General features: G+C 45.4%; 1 protein-coding gene across 5 annotated transcripts in view; it reads left to right on the forward strand.

Moving 5' to 3' along the window:
• ect2 (epithelial cell transforming 2) overlaps positions 1-27628 on the forward strand; it is a 91491-nt gene that overhangs the window by 28892 nt on the left and 34971 nt on the right. For 3 of the 5 annotated variants that reach the window (XM_038816139.1, XM_038816140.1, XM_038816141.1), the window contains exons 6-13: positions 9021-9094; positions 14634-14764; positions 15192-15304; positions 15846-15908; positions 15998-16214; positions 17661-18524; positions 18832-18968; positions 20869-20988. In XM_038816139.1, coding sequence (XP_038672067.1) covers positions 9021-9094; positions 14634-14764; positions 15192-15304; positions 15846-15908; positions 15998-16214; positions 17661-18524; positions 18832-18968; positions 20869-20988 — 1719 coding nt within the window. The remainder of the gene's footprint in view (positions 1-9020; positions 9095-14633; positions 14765-15191; positions 15305-15845; positions 15909-15997; positions 16215-17660; positions 18525-18831; positions 18969-20868; positions 20989-27628) is intronic. The other 2 variants (XM_038816142.1, XM_038816143.1) reach the window with 1 other exon arrangement.

Genomic DNA, 27628 nt, shown 5'->3' on the forward strand with positions numbered 1-27628 from the left:
TCTATCCTGGAAGCCAGGATCTTCGCCAGCAATTTAGCGTCTACGTTAAGGAGCGAGATAGGCCTATATGATCCGCACTGCAAGGGGTCCTTATCCCGTTTTAGGATCAAAGAGATCAGTGCCCGCGACATCGTCGGGGGCAAAGCCCCCCCTCCTCCCATGCCTCATTGAAGGTTCGCACCAACAGGGGACCCACCAGGTCCGCATATTTTTTGTAAAATTCCGCCGGGAACCCGTCCGGCCCCGGGGCCTTACCTGACTGCATTTGTCTGATCCCCCTGACTAGCTCCTCCAACTCTATCAGCGCCCCCAGCCCCTCTACCAGCCTCTCTTGAACCCTTGGGAAACATAGCCTGTTCATGAAGCTCTCCATCCCCTCTCTCCCCCTCGGAGGTTCCGACCGGTACAATCCCTCGTAAAAGTCCCTAAAGACCCTGTTTACTTCTGTCCCCTTCTGCACTACATTTCTACCCCAATCCTTCACTCCACCAATTTCCCTAGCCACATCTCGCCTATGGAGCTGATGCGCTAACATCCTGCTCGCCTTCTCTCCATATTCGTATACCGCGCCCTCCTCCACTGTGTCTCCGCCTTTCTGGTGGTCAACAAGTCAAAATTGGCCTGCAAACTGCACCGTTCTCCCAGCAACCCTTCCTCCGGTGCCTCCGCATATCTCCTGTCCACCTCCAGGAGCTCTCCCACCAGTCTCCCTCTCCTTCCTCTCCCTCCTTTCCCTGTGGGCCCAGATGGAGATCAGCTCCCCCGGATCACTGCTTTCAAGCCTCCCAGACCATCCCCTCCTGGACCTCCCCCGTATCATTGGTATCCAGATACCCCTCAATGCTTCTCCGAACCCTCTTACACACCTCCTCCTCCGCCAGCATCCCCACTTCCAGGCGCCAGAGCGGGCGCTGGTCCTGCGCCTCTCCCATCTCCAGATCAACCCAGTGCGGGGCATGGTCCGAAATCGCTATGGCCGAGTACTCGGCATCCTGCACCCTCGGAATCAATCCCCTGCTCAGGACAAAAAAGTCTATCCGGGAATAAACCCTATGGACGTGAGAGAAAAAGGAATACTCTTGCGCTCTCGGTCTCCCAAACCGCCAGGGATCCACCCCTCCCATCTGGTCCATGTATCCCCTCAGCACTTTGGCCGCCGCCGGTCTCCTACCCGTCCTTGAACTGGACCGGTCCAGTGTGGGATCCAGCACTGTTAAAATCTCCCCCCATGATCAGGCCCCCTGCCTCCAGGTCCGGGATGCGGCCCAACAATCGCCTCATGAAGCCAGCATCATCCCAATTCGGGGCATATACGTTCACCAGCACCACCTTCTCTCCCTGCAGCCTACCCTTCACCATGATATATCTGCCCTCCTTGTCCGACACCACCTCAGCCGCCTCAAACACCACCCTCTTCCCCACCAGAATCGCCACCCCCCGGTTCTTCGCGTCCAATCCTGAATGATAAACCTGCCCCACCCACCCCTTCCTCAGACGAACCTGGTCCGCCACCTTCAGGTGTGTCTCCTGGAGCATAGCCACGTCCGCCTTCAACCCCCTTAGATGGGAAAACACCCTGGTTCTCTTAACCGGCCCGTTCAGCCCCCTCACGTTCTAGGTAATCAGCCGGATCAGAGGGCAACCCGCCCCCCTCCCCCGCCGACTAGCCATAGCTTGGCAGATGTTCGCCCCAGGCCAGCACACCCCGCTCGACCCGTTCCCCATGGCGATAACGCCTCTACTCTTTCCCCCCCCCCCCCCCCCCCGGCCCCCATCGGCTCCTTCCTAGTCATTCCAGCAGCAACCCGGTATCCACCCCCCCCCCCCCCCCCCCCCCCCCCCCCCCCCCCCCCCCCAAGGCTAGGACCCCTCCTAGCCGCGACGCACCCTCCATGGTACTTCCGTGAGTCAGCTGACTTCTGCTGACCCTGGCAGCTCCCGCCAAAACCTATCCCCTCCCGGCATGGGGTCATCCCCCTCTTGCGACACCTCCTTGGCATTGCTGCAGCGCGGGAAAGAAGACCCGTAGAGGCCCCGCCCCCACCGCAAGCTCCACCCCCCCGCCCCGCAGCGCGGGAAACCAGAGGAAAGCCCGCGCTTTCACACTGCCACACCCCACCCTTCTGACGCAGTTCCCCAAAATCCAGTTTCACCTCAATCCCCAGCCCCGTACAGAAGAGAACATATAAAACACAAACCCACCCGTAACCAGAGCAAACAGAAATCCAGCATACATAACACACATGTCGTAGTTAAAAAAAGTTGAAACAGTTGAAACAAAACAGCCACAACGGAAACAACGACGGCCAAAGTATGTCCCCAGGCCCTAGTTCGAGTCCAACTTCTCCGCCTGTAGAAAGGCCCACGCCTCCTCCGGGGACTCAAAGTAATGGTGCCGGTCCTTGTATGTCACCCACAGGCGCGCAGGCTGCAGCATTCCAAACCTGACCAGCTTGGCATGAAGCACCGCCTTCGTCCGGTTGAACCCGGCCCGCCGCTTAGCCACCTCCGCACTCCAGTCCTGGTAGATCCTCACTACCGAATTCTCCCATTTACTGCTCCTCTCTTTCTTGGCCCAGCACAGCACACACTCCCGGTCACTGAATCGGTTGAACCGCACCAGCACCGCCCTCGGGGGCTCACCTGCCTCGGGCCTCCTGGCCATCACTCTGTGCGCTCCCTCAAGCTCCAGATGCAAATGGAAGGAACCCGCTCCCATCAAGGAGCTCAGCATCGTGGTCACATACGCCGGGAGATCCGACCCCTCCAGCCCCTCCGCCAGGCCCAGGATCCTCGGATTCTTTCGCCTTGTGCGAACGTCCAGCTCCTCCAAGCGGTCCTGCCACTTTTTGTGAAGTGCCTCGTGCAACTCCACTTTCCCCACGAGGACCACGGCCTCCTCCTCCCTTTCAACGGCCTGCTGCTGCAACTCCCAAATAGACTCCTCCTGGGCCGCCTGGGTCCCAAGCAGCTTGTTCGTAGTTGCATTCATGGAGTCCAACAGCTCAGCCTTCAGCTCAGCAAAACAACGTAGGAGCGAGGCCTGTTGCTCCTGCGCCCACTTCCACCAGTCCTCGGGTGTTGCGCCGGCCGCCATTTTGTTTTCCTTCCACCGTTTTTCTGGGGGAGTTGCTGCAGCCCTTTTCTTCGTCCCACTCTGGGTGAGCACCATATAGTGTGGGGCAAGTTCTTCCAGGCACCTTCACCCACCGGGATGCGTAAAAACAGCGCCGTTTGGGGCCCTCTAAACAGCCCAAAAGTCCCTAAATAGCGGGAGTTGCCGAACGTGTGGCTTAGCTCCGCATAGCCGCAACCGGAAGTCTTTGCAGACCATTTTCAGGAGTCAAGGTTGTTTTGTCTCATCGATACACACTCAAAGTAGCAGTGGCTGAATGCCATCGACTTCTAAAGCGACAATCGATTTGCCGGCATTTGGGACATTCATGCAGACAAATGGAACACCGCATCTGCACCACACCATATCATCCTGCATCCAATGGTTTGAATGAGCGGATGGTCCTAATGTGGGATTAGCAAGCAGACACGCATTTATCTCCTTTTCTTGTTATCCTACCATACCTCATGCCATCACCGGTGTGACAACGGCAGAGCTGCTTATTGGTAGTCTACTCTGGCTATGCCTCAGCCTCCAGCTACCCCATATATGCAGGAAGATCTGTCACGGACAGGAGCAGATGCAGTATATGGCCCTGGCGGAAATGCGCTGCCTCGACGTTTCTCACCGGGGAACAATGTTCACGTGCAGAATTTTGGAGATGGTGCAAAGTGGGTCCTGGACACTGTCATTCAGTAGACAGGGCCGGTATTGTACCAGGTTTGTATACGGGACCGGAATTAAATAGACACCTGGGCCATTCCATGGCCACAACTCCGTATTGAACGACTCCCTTTTGGAAGGTATGGCGTAGTCTTTGGGCACCCCGCTGCCGTCTCCCCCATCGCAAACATACAAGGAATATGACAGCAAGATGTCTGATGCTGTTGCCTCGGACTCCGAGATTCAGGTGCCACCGCCTGATGTTGCTGGGGATGAGAGTCCAGGCAATCCACTACCAGAGGCGGTGCCACTGGGCACTACGCGAAAACATTGGTCCCCTGACCATTGCATGCTGCCTGATCCTGCCTCTGACGCCCGAGTGGCAGCTTCTGGCTAAGAGGTGCAGAGGTCCTCCCCCATGCCCTTTTTTGGTGCATGCATGTTTGGCTTGGAGGACACGAACAAACCAGGACATAAAAGCCCGTGTGTGGAAGTCCCTTCGGGGAGTGGTGTATGCAGAATATTCATTGTTCATTCATTAAACCTTTTGGTAACCCGTGTGGTCGGTTCTTTGAATCTAACAATGCTGAATTGTGGAATGATAAAGGATAAGAGCCCTGGAACCATTTAATTGGATGCTATAATGGTAGGGGTTTTCTTTAGAACTTTGGATAGGCAAATTGAGATGCATCAAAAAGCCTTCCTTGTGTAACAAACTTGTGAACCTAATGAACTACTTTGATTTTTTTTTAAAAATAGAAAATGGACCATCGCAGTTATTGAGCACAGATATAAAAATCTTGCGAGAAAAGAATGGGTACAGAAATAAAAATCAACCCTTACTGATTAGCCACTTCTCAGATTCAGTTCAGACAGTGCTTTTTTTTTTTCTTGGGAGGCATATTAGTGTGGGAAGCCCAAGGAGGAGCAAATATAGTCAGACAGGAGGTAAAAATGTTCTCGGCACAGTGAGGTTTGAATCCCTAGTGATTTTGAAAAGTGGACACTTGATTTATTACGTTTCATGATAGGGTTTTTATTTTTAGGGATGTGACCATTGCTGGCAAGGCCAGCATTTATTGCCCGTCCCTAATTGCGCTTTAACTGAATGGCTTGCTAGGTCAAGGGACAGCTCAGTCAACCATATTGTTCTGGATCAAAGGCCAGTCTGAATTGGTGAGCAAGCTGAGGTTTTCATGACCATTCATGGTCACCATTACTGAGACGAGCTTTATTCATTTAAATTTATAAACCCATGTCTCCAGAGTCTTGGCCTGGGCCTAGTGACATTAACCACTCTCTCCCCTCCAATTTACGTATGCCTCTGGGCTGGTATGGAGAAATGTAGCCATGATGTCAGCTTTTGATTACTATTCAGATGCCTCTATATGAAATGTGATTAAGGACAAGATTATTGCAGCTGTGATGACACATTCCCCCACTTGCTCCATGCATTTGGATAGCTTGCTGACATTGAATAAGTTTTCAAATGTAGACTGTCCTTTTGGATGAGGTGGTGAGAATAATTGGCATCAATGATGCTGTATTCAGCTGCAGGGGGAGAGGGTGGTGTTGGTAAATGTGTATGCCCCAAGTTGGGATGATGCTGGTTTCATGAGGCGTATGTTGGGCCGCATTCCTGGCCTGGAGGCGGGGGGCCTGATCATGGGGGGGGGACTTCAATACGGTGCTGGATCCCCCACTGGATCGTTCTAGTTCTAGGACAGGCAGGAGGCCGGCGACGGCCAAGGTGTTGAGGGGGGGGTTTATGGACCAGATGGGAGGGGTGGATCACTGGAGGTTCGGGAGGCCGAGGGCTCGGGAGTACTCTTTTGTTTTCTCCACTTGCACAGAGTTTATTCCCGCATTGATTTCTGTGTCCTGAGTAGGGGGCTGGTCCCGAGGGTGGAGGATGCCGAATATTCGGCTATAGCAATTTCGGACCATGCTCCGCATTGGGTGGATCTGGAGATGGGGGAGGTGCGGGACCAGCGCCTGCTTTGGCGTCTGGACGTGGGGCTGTTGGCTGATGAGGAGGTGTGCAGGAGGGTCCGGGGATGTATTGAGAGGTACCTCGAGGCCAATGATACTAGGGAGGTCCGGGTGGGGATGGTGTGGGAGGCTCTGAAGGCAGTGATTAGGAGGAGGGAGAAACTGGTGGGGGAGCTGCTGAGTGTAGATAGGAGGTATGCGGAGGCCCCGGAGGATGGATTGCTGGGGGAGCAGCGTAGCCTGCAGGCTAAGTTTGATTTATTGACCCCCAGAAAGGCGAAGACGTAGGGAGCGGTCTATGAATATGGAGAGAAGGCGAGCAGGATGCTGGCACATAAGCTTCGCAAGCGGGACGCGGCTAGGGAGATTGGTGGAGTGAAGGATAGGGGTGGGAATGTGGTGCGGCAGGGGGCAGAGGTCAATGGGGTCTTTAGGGACTTCTACAGGGAACTGTACTAGTCGGAGCCGCCGGTGGTGGTGGGGGGGGGGAGGAATGGAGAGCTTTTTGAACAGGCTGCGATTTCCAAGGGTGCAGGAGGAGCAGGTGGAGGGACTGGGGTCGCCGATTGAGTTGGAGGAGCTGGTTAGAGGGATTGCCACATGCAGTCGGGACAGGAGCCGGGACCGGATGGGTTCCCGGTTGAATTTTATAAGAAATACGCGGACCTGTTGGGCCCCCTGTTGGTTCGGACCTTTAACGAGGCATGGAGGGGGGAGTTTTGCCCCCGACGATGTCACGGGCGCTGATTTCCCTGATCCTGAAGCGAGATAAGGACCCCTTGCAGTGTGGATCATATAGGCCAATTTCACTGCTGAATGTGGACGCCAAGATGCTGGCGAAGATCTTGGTCACTAGAATAGAGGACTGTGTGCCGGGGGTGATGCATGAAGATCAGACGGGTTTTGTGAAGGGGAGGCAGCTGAACACTAACGTGCGAAGGCTACTAAATGTGATGATGCCGGCGGCAGAAGGAGAGGCGGAGATTGTGGTGGCATTGGATGCGGAGAAGGCCTTTGATAGAGTTGAGTGGGGGTACTTGTGGGAGGTGTTAGAGAGGTTTGGGGAGGGATTTATTAAATGGGTGAGGTTGCTGTACGAGGCCCCGATGGCGAGTGTAGCGACAAATGGGAGGAGGTCCGAGTCCTTCAGGCTCTACCGTGGGACGAGGCAGGGGTGCCCCCTGTCCCCCTTGCTTTTTGCGTTGGCAATTGAGCCTCTGGCCATGGCGCCCAGGGAGTCGGGGAGGTGGAGGGGTCTGGTGCGGTGTGGGGAGGAGCACCGAGTGTCGCTTTATGCAGATGACTTGCTGCTGTATGTAGCAGACCCGGTGGGGGGAATGCCGGAGGTGATGGAGACTCTTGCTGAGTTTGGGAGTTTCTCGGGCTATAAGTTGAACCTGGGCAAGAGTGAGCTGTTTGTTGTACGCCCGGGAGATCAGGAGGAGGGGATTGGTAGGCTCCCGCTAAAAAGGGCAGTGAGGAGTTTTAGGTACTTGGGGGTTCAGGTGGCTAGGAGTTGGGGGACTTTGCATAAGCTTAATTTTACTAGGTTGGTGGAGCAGATGGAGGAGGAGTTTAAAAGGTGAGACATGCTGCCGCTGTCGTTGGCGGGTAGAGTACAGTCCGTTAAAATGACGGTGCTCCCAAGGTTTTTGTTTTTGTTTTAGTGCCTCCCCAGTTTCATTTCGAGGGCCTTTTTTAGGAGGGTGAATAGCAGCATCATGGGATTTGTTTGGGCGCACGGGACTCCGAGTGTGAGGAGGGTCTTTTTGGAGCAGGGCAGGGATAGAGGGAGGCTGGCGCTGCCCAACCTCTCAGGGTACTATTGGGCGGCTAATGTCTCGATGATATGCAAGTGGGTAATGGATGGGGAGGGGGCAGCATGGAAACGGATGGAGATGGCGTCCTGTGGAGGCACGAGCCTGAAGGCACTGGTAATGGCGCCATTGCCGCTCCCTCCAACGAGTTACACTACAAGCCCGGTGGTGGCGGCTACCCTCAAGATTTGGGGGCAGTGGAGGCGACACAGGGGAAGTGGGTGGCTCGGTGGAGGCCCTGCTGCGGGGGAACCACCGGTTTGTCCCAGGGAACATTGATGGCGGGTTCCTAGGGTGGCACAGGGCGGGCATAAGGAAGTTGGGAGACCTGTTCATTGACGGGAGGTTTGCGAGCCTGGGTGAGCTGGAGGAGAAGTTTGAGCTCCCCCCGGGGAATATGTTCAGGTACCTTCAGGTCAAGGCGTTTGCTAGGCAGCAGGTGGAGGGGTTACCTTTGCTGCCCCCGCGGTGGGTAAGGGATAGGGTGCTTTTGGGGGGTGTGGGCCGGGAATGGGAAGGTGTCTGACATCTACCAGGTGATGCAGGAGATGTCGGTAGAGGAGCTGAAGGCTAAGTGGGAAGTGGAGCTGGGGGAGCAGATTGAGGAGGGGACATGGGCGGACGCCCTGGAGAGGGTGAACTCTTCCTCTTCATATGCGAGGCTTAGCCTCATCCAGTTCAAGGTACTGGACAGGGCTCATATGTCCGGGACGAGGATGAGCAGGTTTTTTGGGGGTGAGGACAGGTGCATTAGGTGTTCGGGGAGCCCAGTGAACCATGCCCATATGTTTTGGGCATGCCCGGCACTGGGGGAATTCTGGCAGGGGGTGGCGAGAACGGTGTCGAGGGTGGTAGGGTCGAGGGTCAAGCCAGGCTGGGGACTCGCGATATTTGGGGTTGGGGTGGAGCCGGGAGTGCAGGAGGCGAAAGAGGCCAGTGTTTTGGCCTTTGCATCCCTAGTAGCCCGGCGGAGGATCTTGTTGCAATGGAAAGATGCGAGACCCCCAAGCGTGGAGACCTGGATCAATGACATGGCGGGATTCATTAAGCTGGAGAAGGTCAAATTCGCCCTGAGGGGGTCGGTACAAGGGTTCTTTAGGCGGTGGCAGCCTTTCCTCGACTTTCTGGCTCAAAAATAGGGAACTAGGTCAAGTGGCAGCAGCAACCCGGGGGGGGGGGGGCATTGTTTATGTAAATTTAAGTTATTGTTTATTTTATTTTGTTTATTGGGGGTGGGGTTCGTTATATGCGTTGTTATGGGTGCCGGGGGGTGTTTATTATTGTTGTTATTGTTATTATTGTTCTGTTATACATTTTTCAAAAATCTCAATAAAAATTATTTTTTTTTAAAAATGATGCTGTATTCCAGCAACAAACACTGTTTTCAGTCTGTGAAATGAAAATTGACCTCCAAAAATGTGTATTAATTACAGGCTGCAGTAAGCATGGGTACTCCTATCATGAGAGCAGAATGGATTTATAAGGCCTGGGAAAGACGAAATGAAATGTAAGTTTTCCAAGTTATCAGTAAATTCATTATGCCTTCTGTTCAATTTCATGAAATGAACATATTGTGTAATCTTTTCCTTTTTGAATTCTCATTGGCTGTGAAATTAGGTGAAGGTGAGAGTTGTAAATTAAAACAAAATGGAACATTTTGAACAATTTCAGAAATGTTAAATTTAGTCAAATATGTTTCATCTGGCCCCCTTCTTCTGAATTTGTTCATGTGAACTAAAAATTAGCTGTTTTTAAATTGTGTGGAGTTAGATGCACCAATCACCGAAGTAAATCCACGTCAAACCAATGGTATGTTGTATTAGTATAGCTGGAAAATCGAAAGATGACTTTATTTTATGTGGAGTTTAAACCTTTTACTTCACAAAGGGCAGCTCAATGGTTAGCACAGTTGCTTCACCGCTCCAGGGTCCCAGGTTTGATTCCCGGCTTAGTTCACTGTCTGCGTGGGTTTCCTCCGGGTGCTCCGGTTTCCTCCCACAGTCTAAAGATGTGCAGATTAGGTGGATGGGCCATGATAAATTGCCCTTTAGTGTCCAAAAGAGTTGGGTGGGTTATGGGGATAGGGTGGAGGTATGGGCTTAAGTGGGGTGTTCTTTCCAAGGGCCGGTGCAGACCTGATGGCCAAATGGCCTCCTTCACTGTAAATTCTATGATATAAAGACTTTACTGATATTGCACCTTTCAAAATGCTGTGTAATATGTCACAGCTGTGGTGTTGCATTAGCGAACACAGCAAGGATAATTTTCCTATCACTCTTCAAACCAGTGCCATGTGATTATTTGCAACCACCTGAGGGGCAGATGGGGTGTTGGTTAATTCCTCATCTGAAAGATGGCATCTTTGACCATGCAGTAGTCCATCAGTGCTCCATTGGACTGTTTTTTATTTTTGTACTCGAACCCATAATCTTCTGACTCCGCCAAGAGTGTGAATAGCTGAAACACTGAGCCAGGCGTTTAGCAACTATCCTGTGGTTAAATCATTTTCTATTAGAATCTTTAAACGCTGACTACAATATATGTTTTGCGACATGGCAGTTAGCCTAATTGTTCAAATATGTATATTGACAAAACCAATTTAATTCAGTGGTGAAAAACTGACTTTGTGGTGGGAAGGCTTCAAGTTACAAATGGGCGATTCTGGTCATTTTAAATGCTACACCAAGCTGATGCCAAGAGTAATGGAAGTTTCAGTCATTAACAGATATGTTGTTCTTAAGTGACTAAAGGTCTTTAAGCCAACATTGAAAAGAATGATGAACAAACTAAAGAATGGAAAAAATAATGGGAATTGCCAGAGATCACTAAATGATTGAAGAGAAGTGTAAAATAATAATAAAAAACAGAAATAATGAATAAAAACTATTTAAATTGTTGATAACCATGCGCATGGTGTTAAGTACAAAATTGATAAACTGGAGGCAGTCATAGGAAGGATCTTGTAATAATAGGGATGGCTGAAATGTGTATAATATAGATTAAAAGATTGGCAACTACATTTTGCCAGATATAACACTTGGGGGTTGATTAGCTGTACTAATTAATATAATGATATGTGGTGAAAAGGATTGTAGCTATTAGTTGAAGAGTCTATATGGACTGAGTTAAAAGATGAGAAGGAACCCATTGCCTCATAGGGGTGTACTGTAGATGGCCACGTAATTATTCCTCCAATTTTACTCTTGTGCAGGCCAATCTATAAGGTGAATGGCAAGCATAGAAGAAAAAAAATGTGAAATTCCAACTACTCCCAAGTAAACTGGCAGGAAGAAATACAATCTAGTTAGTGTTTACACAACTTCTCTTGGTCAGTATTCTTATGAAGTCCAACATGAGAAATACCATTGCTAGATTGTCAATGTACCAGAACTTGTAGGAAATTTCTTTGTAATAACTTAGCAAGGCTCAGGACTAGGATTGTAAATAGCAAAAGTAGTGTACAGTCCAGGGTAGGATTGGAAAAGTTAAAATTGTGTTAAATGAGGGTGACATTAAAGAAGAAACTGGGAGAACATTTTGAAAAACGGAGACAGAAAAACAATGGGAACAAATTAATTAATGAAGTTCATTCTGGGGAACTCTGAATGTGAAATAACTTTATTCTAAATAGGCATAAATTAAGTACTCAGATGCTAAAGGAGAGGAGGATGAAAGGGAATACAAAATGTGCAAAGTTTAATTAAAAAATCAGGAAGTCATGGAGAAATTATGAAAATAAATGAACGCAATAAACGGAATGTTAAGGAATATAGGATCACTAACAAAGGAGCACGATAAGATTGCAGGTAATGAGTGAGAAAAGTAGCAGTATTGAATAAATAACTATGGCTCACGATTGTGCTGAAGAAGGTAACAAACTAAGATACTTCATAAATACCAAATGTGATTCAAATAGAAGGGGAGGAAATAATAAACGAGCAAAATTCAAAGAGGATAACGCCCAAGGTATGGATGGTATGCATCCATGTATGCTTAAGGAAACAATGGAAGATATAGCGACAGCCACAAGAGATCCATCAATAACAATATAGTGTCGGGAGAACTGACAGACAACTTTCATCCTATATGCAAAAAGAGAGATGGAATGAAACCCAGTTATTGTAGATGATCAGCTTATTGTCACTGGTAGAAAAGCTAATTGAGTCTTTACGAAGAGCTGTAATAAAGCATATAGAGCCAGAAAGTATAATTAGTCAGCATAGATTTCACAAGGCTTGGTTCTGCTTGACTAATCTGCTCAGAGTTCTTTTGAAGAGAAAGAGTAGATAAGGGTAAGTGGTAGATGCCATATACTTGGACATTTGAAAGGTCTTTCATCAGGTACCACTCATGACAAAAGATGGGGCATGTGAAGCTGGGGATAAATAATAAATGGGGAACAAATTGGATAAAGGAAAATAGAAAGGCTTTTTAATTTATTTGTTCATGTGATGTGGGTGTCACTGACAATGCCAGCATTTGTTGCTCATCCCTAACTGCCCTTGAATTGAGTGACTTGCTTAGACTATTTCCGAGGGCAATTAAATCAACCACGTTGCTATGGATCTGGAGTCGCATGTAGGCCAGACCTGGTAAGGATGGCAGATTTCTCTTCCTAAAAGACATCCATGAACTAGATGGGTTTTTCACCAGAATTGACAGTTTCACGGTCACCATAACTGAGACTAGGTTTCAATTCCAGATTTTATTAATTGTCGTTCATGGTAGGATTAACCCATGTCCTTGCCCCCCCATAACACCCCCCCCCCCCCCTGCAAAATCCAAGGATGTTACCAGAACTCAGATTGCAGCTGTAGGAAAGATTGAACAGGTTGGAGCTTTTTATATAAGGAAACACTTGATAGAGATCTTGTAGAATTATGAATGAGTGGAAAGAAGGTTTTCATTTGAGGAAAAATCCAAAACTAGGAGCTGCAAGTATAGGATAGTTATGAATAAATCCAATAGGGAAGTGCAAAATGTTCTTAAAGAGTGGTTCAAATGTGGAACTTGCTACTATGGGAAGTGATTGAGGCAAGAAGCTTGTAATCTTTCTTTACACATACATTAGATGGGAAACGACGATAGAAAAGTATGGAGAAGGATTTCATACAACCTGTTGCAGTGGGGAAACATGGTAGCTGGGCCTACTTAATTCTGGAAGAAGCTACATGTCTGTCTTCTCGCAGTTGGAGACCTGAAGGGGTTCATATGGGAAAATGTGCTTGTTTGCAGTGGGTTATCAATTGGGCACATTATTATTTAGCCAGTTAACATAAATAATCCCTGAGGCCGCTAGAATGGAGAGGTGGTTCAGGAGTGCACGTGAAAGGCATGACCAAAGGTGCCATGCAAATTCTGCCCTCTAGAGGTGGTCACTCTCAACCTGGCATTGGGAAGTGGGGGTAGTTGTTGAAAGCCTCCACCAATGCCCCTGCAAAGGCCCTAAGCTGGTGTTTTGGTGTTTAATTTGATCAGGCCTGGTTTTCCCACCGGTTCGCCAACTGGTGGGCTGGACCCACATCAGCTTTAGAACACATAGAACAGTACAGCACAGAACAGGCCCTTCGGCCCTCGATGTTGTGCCGAGCAATGATCACTCTACTCAAGCCAACGTATCCACCCTGTACCAGTTAAACCCCCCCCCCCCCCCCCCCAATTAACCTTATTTTTTAGGACACTAAGGGCAATTTAGCATGGCCAATCCACCTAACCCGCACATCTTTGGACTGTGGGAGGAAACCGGAGCACCCGGAGGAAACCCACGCACTCACGGGGAGGACGTGCAGACTCCGCACAGACAGTGACCCAGCCAGGAATCGAACCTGGGACCCTGGAGCTGTGAAGCATTTATGCTAACCACCATGCTACCGTGCTGCTTTATTATAATAATTTTTATTGTCGCAAGTAGGCTTACATTAACACTGCAATGAAGTTACTGTGAAATGCCCCTAATCGCCATGTTCCGGCGCCTGTTTGGGTACACCGAGGGAGAATTCATAACACCCAATTCACCTAATAGCACGTCTTTCGGGACTTGTGCGAGGAAACCGGAGCACCTGGAGAAAACCCACGCAAACATGGGGAGAACGTGCAGACTTTTCACATATTGGAAAGCTGAGGCCGATGAATGGTTAGCGACTGTGTGCCAGACAAGGAACTGAGTAGTTGGGCTGAATGGCTCATTGCAAATTCTATGTTAAGGAAAGTTCACTTTTGGTGTGAAGATGGGTGAAAATTGGGGATAAGTCAGTAGTTTTGAATGCTATTGATGGAGGAGGCCAAATAGATTTGAGAATCTTATCAGCAGTTTTAGATTAGGCTCTATGCTTGGTATGTAAATATTAGCATGTTGAGGGGAGGCAAATGATCTATTGTAATCTCTTCATGCTGTTTATGCAAGGCTTGTAAGGAAATGATTTTATATTTTGGTACATAACTTATACGTTTTCAGTCACTACAATTGGACTAAATATAGTAACCGTGTTCATGTTTTTAAAGTATTGATTCTATTTGAAGTGCCTCAAAACCAGCAAAAGTCAGGCTTCTGGACATTGCTAGTTTTTAGATGCCAAATTTGAGATACTGCCTGTAGTTGGACATGAATCTGGTAAATGCTTTGAAAAGGGCACTTTAGCAGTCAGGGTCATTTAGCTTTATTTTAAAAATGAATTGGAAGATAACCTGACACAGAATTCCTCTTGGTAAGATTCACAAGCTCTTGATGGTATTGGATAGAATTCCCTAAAATATAAGCTGTTCTTTTTTATAGATCATTTCATGTAATGTTGGTAAGCAAACTTGCACATTCTAATGTCTGGTACCATGTTAGATACTGTCATGTTAAATATCGTCAAAGAGAAAACCCAAACAATCTTGGGTTCTTGGTGATGGCACTCTCTTGTCCAATATTATTTTAAAGTAATTCTAGCACCAGATTTGTTACTCTGCAATATTATTCTCTTCCAGAAAAAGGTAGCCAATTTGATAATGATGTTGCTGTCTTGAATCCTAAATTGGAGATTAATAGTTAGTTTTGTTCCTAGTGATTTCCATGTTGCCGATGAAGCGTTTCGAAATGAATTCAAAGTGTCTCCATTTCAAGATTGTGTGCTATCTTTTCTGGGATTTTCTGATGATGATCTGAGAAGTATGGAAGAAATGACTGAAATACAAGGTCTGTGGTGAACATAAAAGAAAACTCTTGTGTAGTAATTATTTTTACAAGTAACTTGCCCACTAAGTACCATGTACAATCATTTTTGAAAGTAAATAGTGAAGCTCAAGTGTAGTCTTGAACTCTTTTTCTCTTTTCACAATAGAAAATTTCTTCTCCACACCCACCTTTGCCCCTAACCTTTTATATGTTGCATCCTTTGAAGTCAATTCTTATTCCCCACTTATTTATTAAATATGACTTCATGATTTAGCAGCATTGTAAAGGATCTGAAGGAAGATGAGCTCTGGCAGTTCACATTGGGGCTGATATTTGAAAGCTTTTTAAAAAAAAAAAAGTCCCAGTCCTGGAATAATCTGAGCAATTGTTTTGATGGTCTAGTAATATAAGTAAGTCACACATCTGGCAACTTGCTGCCCCTTTTCAGGAGGAAGATACCTGTCTCTTGGCGATGAAATGTGTACACATCTCGTGGTGGAGGATTCAATAAAACAGCTGCCATTTGTACCCTCAAAAAAACTGTTCGTTGTGAGACAGGAGGTGAGAAGTCTCATTACTATAAGGCAAAAAAATCTGCTAATGTAATAGAAAATTCAAATTATGAAAGAATAGTAGCTTTGGATTAAGGTGTTAAATGAACCCCCGCAGGGCCTTATTGTTTTCTCCTCAGTCTTTTGAGAGTGAAAGCAGCTAAACTGTGGAGTTGTGGCTGTCTTTCAGTGTTAGAATTTTAAGATGATTGCATTTATCTTTTACACACTTGTCCCACTAGGGAAGCACATTAAAGGGATATGATGTTCGGGTGGGAAAGTGAAGCTGAGTCCACAAAAGATCAGCCATGATCTCATTGAATGGCGGAGCGCGCTCGAAGGGCCAGATGGCCTACTCCTGCTTCTAGTTCTTATGTTCTTATTAACAACTGAGGTCAACTTGAGTATTTGAGTGGTGTTGTCATTTTGTGGTTTAACATGCAAATTTTAATTGGCCACAGATTTTATTTGAGCTAAATTGACACCCGTTAACGTGGTCTAGATTCTGTTCTCGAGTCTAGATTACTAATCAAAGTTTGTCTTAATTTCAGTGGTTCTGGGGAAGTATACAGATGGATGCCAGAGCTGGAGAATCAATGTACTTGTTTGAAGAGGTAGGCCAAAAATTCTATCCAAGTACATGTGCATTTTTCTTTTCTGGAAATATATTTGGCTGGAAAATAATTTTGTTTTTTAATTACAGTCTGACAGTCCAACACTTAAGACGTCTGTGTCTTTGCTTTCATTGAGCACACCAAATAGCATGCGCAAGAGGCGACGCTTGCGTGATACACTGTCACAGTTCACAAGAGAATCTGACAACTTCTCACCATTTCCTCCACGCAAAAGGCCTTCAGCAGAAGCTTCCATTTCACTGGGATCTCTGTTAGACATCTCTAACACACCAGACTCCTGCGGAGGTGGGTTGACAGATTATGTTCTATTGAGATTAATCAAATATTCTTGGAACCATAGAATGAGTTAGAACCGAAAGTTCTCATCCACCTCATCTTGCCCTTGGCTCTTTTGTCAGAGCTATTCAATTGGTGTCTCAACCCTGCTCTTTCCCCAGAGCCCTTGCTTCAAAATATTTATCCAATTCTCTTGAATGCTACTATAGAATTTCTTCCATTGCCCTTATTTTGCCTGTCATGTAGTGCCTTGTTATTTTGCCAAATGCCTTAAATCTATGCCCTGACTCTTCTGCTACAGGAAACCCTACTTATGCTTAAAGTTCATGATTTTGAATACCTCTCCTTTCTGGGAAATCGATTTTTCAGTCTGTCCTCTCATTCGTAGTAAATCTGTTATGCACATTCTAAACTTTTGACATATGTTCTAAAAGTGTTATGCCTAGTATGAAGTACACCAATCCAATTATGAAGTACACTAATCCAACTGAGGTCTAAACAGTGTTATATAAAATAGTTTAGCATAACTTCAGTTTGTACACAGCTCCCCTATAAATAAAATCACGATTCTACGTACTTTAACAAGCTTCTCAACTTGTACCTTCTAAGATTTACATATGTACACATCCAGTCTCTGATGCAGCACTTCCATCATTTAATTTATATAGTTTCTGAGATTGTCAAAGGTGCTGTATAAATGCAAGTTTTCACGTGCTTATGTACATCACGCTTCAGTACTACATCCTACCTACATTTTACACTTATTTCTCTCTGCATTTCTACCATGTGTGTACCTATTTCATCAGTCTGTGACCTCCTGAAGTCTGTTCCTCTCCTCTCATTGCTTAATACAATATTGAGTGGCAGCACAGTGGAGCAGTGGGTAGCACTGCTGCCTCATGGCACCGAGGTCCCAGGTAGATCCCGGCTTTGGGTCACTGTCCATGTGGAGTTTGCATATTCTCCCTGTGCTTGCGTGGGTTTTGCCCCCACAGCCCAAAGATGTGCAAGGTAGGTGGATTGGCCACGCTAAATTGCCCCTTAATTGGAAAAAAAATTAACTGGGCACTCTAAATTTATTTTTAAAAATACAATCCTGAGTTGCGTGTTAACTGCAAACTCCCCTCCCTAATCTGACAAATTAAACATTGACCACTTATACTTTTTCAAACTCAGCTAATTTTGGACCTGAGAGACCAATGTCCCTTTAATGAACTTAACTTGGCTTACAAGTCTGTTTTGTAGTACTATGTTACTAAGTTACTTTGACAGTCCACTGTAGTACTTGTATGACTCCTCCCTATAATTCTATTAGTTGGATCATACTGAGAACTGGGCAAAATATATGGCACAAAAATTTAAAATGGGAAATTTATAACTTTTAAAGCTGAAATACATAAGGAAAGAATAACCAGCAAATTCTCTTTCATTCAGTTACTTTATTTTGTCTTTCAGAGTATGAAATGAACAAGATAGTAAAGAGGCATAGAAAAAATGATAGACAGCAGGGTCTATTTGTGCAAGTTGGCAAACCGATCCATAACTGGAGAGTTCAGAGATGGCCAAAAAGTGGAAAAAAGTCTGGGAAGTTTATTGGTCATTCCAGCTCAGAAATAGAACAACATTCCAAATTTCTAGAATTTCTTCAACAAAAGAAAGAAGGATGTGAGAATTTCGCTATTAGTTCCCCCATTAGCACACCAGAAGTAAAATTAGCTCTTGAGCTTGAAGATACACCTGAGGTTAGAAATGAAGCATCAAAAGGAGAAACTTTTCAAAGGCAAGCTTTTGTAGAATTTCCGCAAATTGAGAGAAATAATGTCTTGTGCAGCGACACTGTGACTGAAATGGATGCTTCTGTCTGCATTTCAGAAAACTTTGGTCAGGTATATGAAGGACTTGTACCACAGAAAGATAATGCAGCGGATAATATAGCAAACTTTAGGAAGGCTACTGACTCTTCGCAAGTGATTGAAATTAAACTGACAGAGTTTCAACAGAATACCTCTGTGGATGCTGAATCTAGTGATCAGAAGAAGCTCCCAACACATGACCGTTCAAATAAAGATGGAGATTTTGACATATTACAAAAACGCCATAGTGGGGCATTTTCCAGTGTGATTGAAGCAGGATATGTAGAATTAGAGGTAGCATTACCTGATGAGCCAATGCAGAAATTCTTTCAGAAAAGCATGAATGATGAATTTCAACAAAACACCATGATTGAAAACCAGGAGGATGTAGAAATGTCCTCCGCCTCTGAATGTTCTGTGGCTCAAAGCTTTACTTGTTGGGATGTCAGTGCACTTTATAGCGAAGGTACAAATGTTCCCCAGCATGGGATGCTACCAATAAAAAAACCAAAAAAACATTTTGTAATGGCGTTCATTTCAATTTTTTTGTACAAAATAAATTAAGATTGTTAAATGAAATTCATAATTAAGCTTGAGGTGATCGGTTATGTCCTTTTCAATTTTGTTCTTGGTACAGAATAATTTTATGACATTTCACTTCTTTAACAAGATATTTTCCTGCCTGGGGGGGGGGGGGGGGACGACCTATATTGATATTGACCTGCCTGTTTTGGATGAGGTAAAATAAAGCCTTTTTGTTTCCTCTTGTACAGAAACACCCAAGTCTAGCATCAGACCATCAAAATGCTACACAGCTGTTCCTGCAAAGCAGTCTGCTCGGTGGCAGGTTGCAATGGAGCTGTACCAGACAGAAAGCAACTATGTAGATATTTTAACTACCGTTATTCAGGTAGGTTAATAATTGTTATTTTTTAATTTATGCGGTGAAAGTATTCACAGTGCAGAAAATAGGCAGCTGTGCAATTCTCAACTTCTCACTACGTTCTACTCTGAACTCTCATCATCTATTGCCCTGTCTTAGCTTACATCAAGTCCTGTTCATCTGTTGCCTCTTGTGCTCGAATTATCTACATTGGTTCCTCGTCAAGCTATATCCTTGATTTTTAAATTTTCATCTGCATTTTCAATTCTCTCTCTGGCCTTGCCACTCCATACCTCTGTAATCTCCAGCCCTACAACTGAGATTTCATCGACATTGATCTAATCCTGCTCCCTTGAACATCCAAGAATTTAATAAATCTGCCGTTGGTGGCTGAGCCTTCAATTGCCTAGTTCCTAAACTGAGAGATTTCCTCCCGTTACATGCTCTTTGAAACCTACTTATTTGACACAACTTTTGGTTATCTGACCAAATCACCTTTAAATGGTTTGGTGTTCAATTTTGTAAAGCACCTTGGATGTTTTCTTTGTCTTTTTTTTAAAAAAAGACACCAGATAATTGTAAAGTTGTTGTTGGATCACAATTTGAAGCACAATGCAGTTATCACTGAAAGCCTTTTCCTCCCCTGTTTCATATGTCTATATCTTAACACGTTAGCCCATGATACTACACATTTTATGCTATTTTAAATAGAAATTATATTTTAGATTTTGTGGGTCGAAGAGGATATATTGTGCATCAACACAAAATATCTGCTGCCTTGACGGAAAGTAAGAAACCCACACCCTACCTTGATACAGAATTGGCAATCACATATATTGTATTTTTAATAACTACATGAGTAATGCAGTTTGTCAAAGAGCAGCTATAATTCACCCATTGCTACCTTGCATGTCAGTCTTATTTATAGCACTCTTGTCTGGGTCAAAATGCCCTGGATTTAATTCCTGCTCCAGTGATTTGAGCACATAATCTAAGTTGGCACTTCAGTGCAGAATGGGAGAAATCACTGTTAGAAATGATGCCCTTTGGATTAGGTGTCAAACCAGAACCTTGTTTGCACTCCAGTGGATGTAAAATTCCCATTGGCACTATTAAGGAATAGCAGACATGTTTTAATGTCCTAGCTTATATTTGTTATTCCATCAACATTGTACACAGATTTATACAATTATTATCTTGCTGCACTCAACTTAGCTGCAGCAACCACTGTACTTCAAACATTGTTATATATTACTGGCTTTAAAGCACTTGGGACATCATGAGGTCATAAAATTGTGCTATATAAAATGTACATTCTTTCTGAAGTTGGCTTTTTTAAAAACATACTGCAGAAACGCTGTTACTAATTTCTGATGGCATTCAAATTCCTTTTTATGACTCTGCTTCTATTCAAGACGCACATTTTTTTGACTGCTAAGTTTGGTATCCACTGGAATATTTAAGATAAGAGTTGCATGCTTGGGACAAAAGTGGCTTCTGATTGTCATCTCACTGGAGTTAGTAACTTTTTTATCAAATCCAAGTTTCCTGAGAGAATCCAGAACTTCCTGGCACTGTGATTCTTGAAGAAACATTAACTAGTCAAGGTGTTCTATTTAGGAGCACTTGCTTCAGAGTGGCTCACCTATCCTAGAGCAGAAAAATGACATGGGTTTCCCTAAGTGTTTATGGCTTATATGACCATAGTATGTGGCATTGGCTGATCCATGAGAGTATACGAGAGTTTAATGATAGATTATAATATCTGTGCAAAGTGAATTCAGTTGCATTCGGTCTTAATGTATATCAGATGTGCACTTGGTGCATTTTTTATTCCGTCTGGCCAATTGTAAATACCACCATTTTAAAAAATAAATAAATAAATCCTGCCATTGTGTTGAGATATTTTAGTTGTCTATACTTTCAGTTATTTAAGGTTCCTTTGGAAAAAGAAGGTCAACTTGGAGGACCTATTCTTGCTCAAGAAGAAATAAAAACAATTTTTGGCAGTATTCCAGATATTTTGGACGTACACACTAAAATCAAGGTAAGTAAACTTTTGTACACAAAACACGAACGGAGCATGGTTATGAATGGGATAGTAATTTTCAGGGCATGAGGAAGACTTTGAAAATTAGTTGACTAGCTTGACTTCTGTAAATATTAGAAGACCTGTTAATCATCTTTGAGCAACTTTAAATGCATGTGTATTCTTTATCTTGTTTTGGTCTCAGATCATCTTGATGGAATGCAGTGGAGAGTACAGAGAAATACTTTATAAGACATACTGAGTGTTTAGTTAAGTAATACAGTAGGAGGAAACTGATCAATGTAAAGTTATGCTAATCATTTGCTAGAATGATTGTAATGCACTCGTGTGAACTTGGAGGCAGAAAATAGCAAATTAAAAATCCGGTCTCTTGTTCCCTAATGGAAACACTTGGAACATTTCAATCGCTCGTAATATGATTCTGTAAAGCTGTTGATCTTAATTTCCAGAAATTGAAATGGGCTTCTTGATAACAGATTTTATATTGGATCCTTGTGTGATTAAGTTGAGGGATGTGGTTGAGAGCCAGTGAAACATGGTGGAATAGGTCAATGAGTTTATAATGTGAGTGTGGTGGGGGTGGGGGGATATAAAAAGTAAAGTGACTTAGCCGGGAGGCAGTGACTGTGACTTAGCCGGGAGGCAGTGACTGAAACGTTAGGACTGCAATTTCAGATGGAGGCTGTAATGGGACAACGTTTTGAAAGCGTTTGGCTGAGTGGGCTGAATGTTGAGATGGTTCCTGGACAATCTGCTTCCTAGGAGTTTTTCATTTGCCTCTGGTTTTCGTACCTGTAGTATCATTGAGATTTTACTTCCTAATTCTTGGACTTTTGGATATCGATAGTAAACTTCTGCGCTGTCTCTGATCTATTATTCTGTTAAAATGTCGGCAGCTTAAAATAACTTTGATCCGTTTACATCCCTTCCACCATCACTGCTATTTCCTGTTTTGCGCTACTGGGACTATGCCTCAATGACATCTGAAATCACAGCATTGTGAGGGGAAGGAAACAGAGGTGGTTGTGGCATCGGGCGCCGAGAAAGCATTTGACCGGTAGAATGGGGGTACATGAAGGCAATTCTGGAGCGGTTTGAAATTGGACCCAGATTGTAATTTTCACATGCGCTGACAGTACTTAGCTGTACATCCCCTCTCGACTTTCTGCTCGGTCTCAGTTGCCTGGCCTTCACAACTGGATGAGCAAACATTTTCTCCAGTAAGTGCTGGAAATCTAAAAGAAATGCAGAAGAGTTATTGTTTCAAGTCCTTGTGAGTGCCCTTCAAAGATCAAAATGTTAACTGTTTCTCTCTCCACAGATGTTGACACACCTGTTGTGTTTTTCCTGAATTTTAACTTTTTTTTCCTCCAGTTGAGTATTGGGGAAAAGTGAAACCATTGCTTTCAGTCCTTGAAGCTGACTCCATCATACCATGTCAATTGTCATGACGTTGAACCAGACTGTTAACAACCATAATGTCATATTTGACCGTAAACTGAACTTAAGATTACGCATCCACATCCTCACTAAGAGCCTTGCCCTTTCGCCCGACACCCCTCTGATATCTATGGCAAATCTTATACTTGTCTCTATGCATTCCTGAGTTTTAATTGCTCTACCTTGCTGGCAGTGCCAAGGTCCTAAGTTGTAAATTTTGTTTCCTAAACTTTTCCATCCACCACTTCTTTTGAGATGCTTCTTAAACTTGATAAATGCCATGGGAGTCATAGAAGAGAAGTTGAGCGATCAGCAGTTTACTGGGACTAGGGTCAAAGGAACAAACAGATCTTAAAGCATTTTGGTTGACCCGTGGGAGGTTTATGCACCCGAGGGAGCGGGAGTACTCGTTTTTTCTCAGCGGTCCGTAAGGTGTACTCGTGGATTGACGTTTTCATGGTGGGGAAGGCGCTGGGGTTGAAGGGTTGGAAATTGCAATATCAGATCATGCTCTGCATTGGGTGGATTAGGTTACTGGAGAAGGGGATGGTACAGAGACCAGGGTGGAAGTTAGATGTTGGGAGACCGAGAGTTCTGTGACAAAATTGAAAAAGTAATCGAGGAATATGTAGGTTTTAACTGCACGGGTGAGGTGTTGAAGGCGGTTGTCTGGGAGGCTTTAAAGGCGGTGGTGAGGTGATCTTGTCCAAGGCTAGGCTAGACAAAGAGGAGAGGTTGGAACGTCAAAGGGTAATAGATGAGATGCTGTAGGCAGACAGGAGGTATTCAGAAGATTGGGAACCAGCACAGTTAGAAAAGAGGAAGGAACTCCAGGTGAGCTTTGACCGACTATCTACCAGGAAGGCAGTACGCCAATTAAGGCGAGCAAGGGGGGCAGTTTACGAGCATGGAGAGAAGACCGCGCGTATGTTGGCGGCCCAGCTCCGTAGGGAGACTGCGGCAAGGAAAATTGTCCAGGTGCGGGACAGGGCAGGGAAGTTGGTGATAGCTCCAGATCAGATTAACAAAGTTTTTAAGGAATTGTGAGAGGTTGTACAGGTTAGAGCCACTGGGGGAGGCTGAGAGATGCAGGAATTTCAAGATGGGCTGGGGTACCTGAGGTTAGAGGGGTACAGGGCTACATTAGATGGGGCAATAGTGGAGCATGAGATAAAATATGCAATTGGGAGGATGCAGTTGGGGAAGGTGGCAGGGCCGGATGGGTTTCCGGTGGAATATTACTAAAAAATTAAAAAATAAGCTGGTACCGCTGATGGTGGGGATGTTTGAGGAGACGATAGGGAAGGCGATGTTATCACAAACTTCGGGGCATCGATTTCCCTGTTACTTAAAGGTAAGGATCCGATGGAGTATAGGCCCATATCACTTTTTTTTAAATGTGGAAGCAAAGATATAGGCGAAGGTACTGGCGGGTAGGCTAGAGGAGTGGCTTCCGTAGGTGATAGGTGAAGATCAGACAGGGTTTGTGAGAGGGAGGCAGCTCTTTTTGAACCTTAGGAGGGTATTGAACGTGGTTATGGTACCAGCGGAGGGGAAGGAAACAGGTGGTTGTGGCATCGGTCACCGAGAAAGCATTTGACTGGGTAGAATGGGGGTACATGAAGGCGGTTCTGGAGCGGTTTGGGATTGGACCCAGATCTGTGAACTGGGTAAAGCTATTATATAAGGAGCCGAGGGCCAGTGTCCGCACAAATAACATCAGCTCAGAATACATTCCTCGCCACCGTGGGACTAAACAGGGATGTCCTATGTCCCCCCCCTGCTGTTTGCTCTCGCGATTGAGCCATTGGCCATTGTGTAAAAAGTTTGGATGTATGGAAAGGGATAGTGCGGGGGGAGATACAGGTGCTCCGGAGGGTGAACACCTCCACCTTGTGTGCGAGGTTGGGGTTGATACAGCTGAAGGTGTATAGAGCAAGGATGAGCTGGCTCTTTGAGGGGGTAGGAGATGTATGTGAATGTTGCGGCCCCCCACAAACCTCGTTCATATCTTTTGGTCCTGTCCAAAGCTGGACGATTATTGGAAGGAGGTTTTTAGGGTAATCTCTAAAGTGGTGCATGTGAAACTGGACCCGGGCCCTCGGGAAGCCATATTTGGGGTTGGAAACGGGCGCGGAGGCAAATGTAGCCTTCGCTTCGTTGATCACCTGAAGGCGGATCTTGAGGGTGGTGATCCACCTCTCCACCCTGTGCCCTGGCGTGGCAGGGTACCTGCTGGAATTCTTGACGCTTGAAAAGGTCAAATTTGAACTGAGGAGAAGGATGGAGGGGTTCTACAATTCGTGGGCAATATTCATTATGCACTTTTGAGAATTGGATTACGTCGAACAGTGGGGGGGGGGGGCCTGCATGCGTGATTCCTGTTTCCATTTTGTCATTTGTTTATGTTGAAATGCAGGCTAATATTTGGGGTTTGGTGGGTGGATAGGATCGTTGTTATTGATATGGGGATTGACATTACATTCGTTACTGATTATTGTTGGGTGTTAATTTGGTGGAAAATGTGGAAAAGCAGCATAATTTTTTTTTTTTAAAAAGCATTTTGGTCATCTGCCCTAATGTTTCTCGCTCAGTCAATTTGCTTTACAACACTCCTATGTAACACCTTTGAATGTCTTGGGAAGCAAAGGTGCTATAGAAATACAGATTGACTAGTTTAATTTGGGGGATATGGTTGAAAAAACTGCAAGGTGGAGAGGCCCAGTTTGTAGTGTCTTTTTGTGAAGCAGGTAAGAAAACAGTACTTTTGAATTGTGTTGGGACCAAGAATCCAAAGGGGAAGGAATAAATTGTGAAGGGCAATGTTGGAGTGAACTTTGCAGCATTGGAATTTAGTCAGTTTTCAAAAATTGTACTGCTAATTTTGCCATTCTTCTAACTGAAGTGGCTGCTACAATCCCTGTGGAGATCAATAGTTTTTAGCAAGATATTTACATTTCCAGTGATCTGATAGATCACTTAAACTTAATACTATTTAGTTGGCAACTTAAGCTCTAGGCTATCGGAAGATTTCCCTTTTAACTGACCAAAAATCCCCAGCCACAGTTACACTTTACACTGCTCCTTAAATGGGTACATTTATTCTCCTGGAACCTCTCAAGTTATTTCTGCTGATGGCCAGCTTCCTTTTTACTGCCAGGTAACTTATACTTCCTGGACTGATTTCCATGGTGCAAGCTACCTTTTGAGATTCTTCCCTACAGCCAAAACCAGATGGATTTTCCAACCTCGTTCAAACTTAGTGCCTTCAGTGTGAGCTTGAGCTCCCATCTGCATTCTTGTGATGAATAACGAGGTCAGCCTTTTCTCCGCTTCATGTGTAGGTCAGTCAGTCTGCCAGTCTAGAAAAATCCTGTGCCCAGTACTACATTGGTTTGCTCTGGACTCTTTCTCCTCCGAGCCCATTTCCATGGCAAAATGGCCTTGCATCCAAGTTAAAATGCGAATTAGCTATCATTCCGACCCCCAATTCCATTCTAACTTGAAATTAAATAGACAGTGTAAAGTATAACTGTTTATAAAACTTGACATCCTGTGAGCCTTTTCAACCCTGTGTCATTATAGATGATCTTGCCATCGTCTACAGATATGAACATCTTGCACCTTCCAAAAAAAACAATCTGAACCCATTCTTTAATGACCAAGCTACCAATTGCCTCTTCATTCTTCCATTTTACCCTAATTAAAGCGAGAGTCCAAAACCCAATCATCTTGTAAACTTTGCATTTGTAACAAATGCCATCACTTCTTTTGCCTATGCTTGTCTTCTTTGAAAGCAGCCAACATAAGCCCTTTTTTAATTTAGCGTAGTTTTTAAAAAATATTATTTTATTCTCCCTTTTCACATTTTCTCCCAAATTTACACCCACCAACAATAAACAATAATCAGTAACAAATATGTCAATCCCCATATCACTAACAACGATCCCATCCTCCCACCAAACCCCAAACAATAGTCCGCATGTTCACAAGCAAATGACAAAAAGGAATTGGGGATCGCCCATAGTCGCCATTAACACACAACCCTCCCAACCCATCAGGATCTGCCTTTGGGCGATCAACGAGGCGAAGGCTACAACATCTGCCTCCGCACCAGTTTCCAACCCTGGCTGGTCCGACATCCCGAATATGGCCTCCTGGGGGCCCGGGCCCAGTTTCATGTGCAGCACTTTAGAAATTATCCTCAAAACCTCCTTCCAGTAATCCTGTAGTTTGGCAGGACTGAAACATATGAATGTGATTAGCCCCTCCCTCTCCCCTGCACGCCCGCAACATTCTCTCACATCTTCGACTCCTTCAAAGAATCTGCTCATCCTCTCCCTCGTGAGGTGTGCTCTGTACACCACCTTTCAGCTGTATCAGCCCCAACCTTGTGCATGAGGTGGAGGCATTCACTCTCTGGGGCACCTCACACCAGAACCCCTCCATATCCTCTCCCAACTCTTCCTCCCACTTTGCTTTGATCCCTTCCAGTGGTGCCTTCTCTTCCAAAATATCTCTGTAAACTGCTGACACTACCCACTTCTCCAGTCCCCCTGTCGTCAGCACCACCTCCAGCAATGTGGAGGCCGGCTCCATCGGGAAGCTCTGTATCTCCTTTCTGGCAAAATCTCAAACCTGCATGTATCTAAACATTTCCCCCTGCTCCAGCCCATACTTCACTTCCAGCTCCTTCAATCCTGCAAACCGACCCCTAAGAAACAAATCTTTTAGTATCTTAATCCCCGTCTCCTCCCATTTCCAAAAATTTCTGGCTCAAATCTGTGGTTCCCCTGAATCTGCATTTCCCTTGACCCTGCCCCCAACCAGAAGTGTTGGTAAAACTGCCTCCAAATTCTCAATGAAGCTATTATTACCGGACTCCGAGTACTTCCTCGGGGCTATTGGGAGCGGCGCTGTTGCAAGTGCTTTCAATCCTGACCCCCTGCACAAACTCTCCTCCATTCTGACCCACTGGGAATAAACCCCTCTGATCCAGCTCCGCACCTTCTCCACATTCGCCACCCAGTAGTAATACATCGGGTTCGGAAGACCCAAAACCCTGCCTGCATTTCCCTCTGTAGCAGCACCTTTCTAACTCTGGCCACCTTCCCTCCCCATCTGAATGAAGTAATCCTTCCCTCAATCTCTCTGAAAAAAAGCCCTGGCAGGAAAATCCGCAGGCATTGAAAAATAA

This window comes from Scyliorhinus canicula, chromosome 13 (genome assembly GCF_902713615.1).
Source record: "Scyliorhinus canicula chromosome 13, sScyCan1.1, whole genome shotgun sequence".
Classification (NCBI taxonomy): domain Eukaryota; kingdom Metazoa; phylum Chordata; class Chondrichthyes; order Carcharhiniformes; family Scyliorhinidae; genus Scyliorhinus; species Scyliorhinus canicula.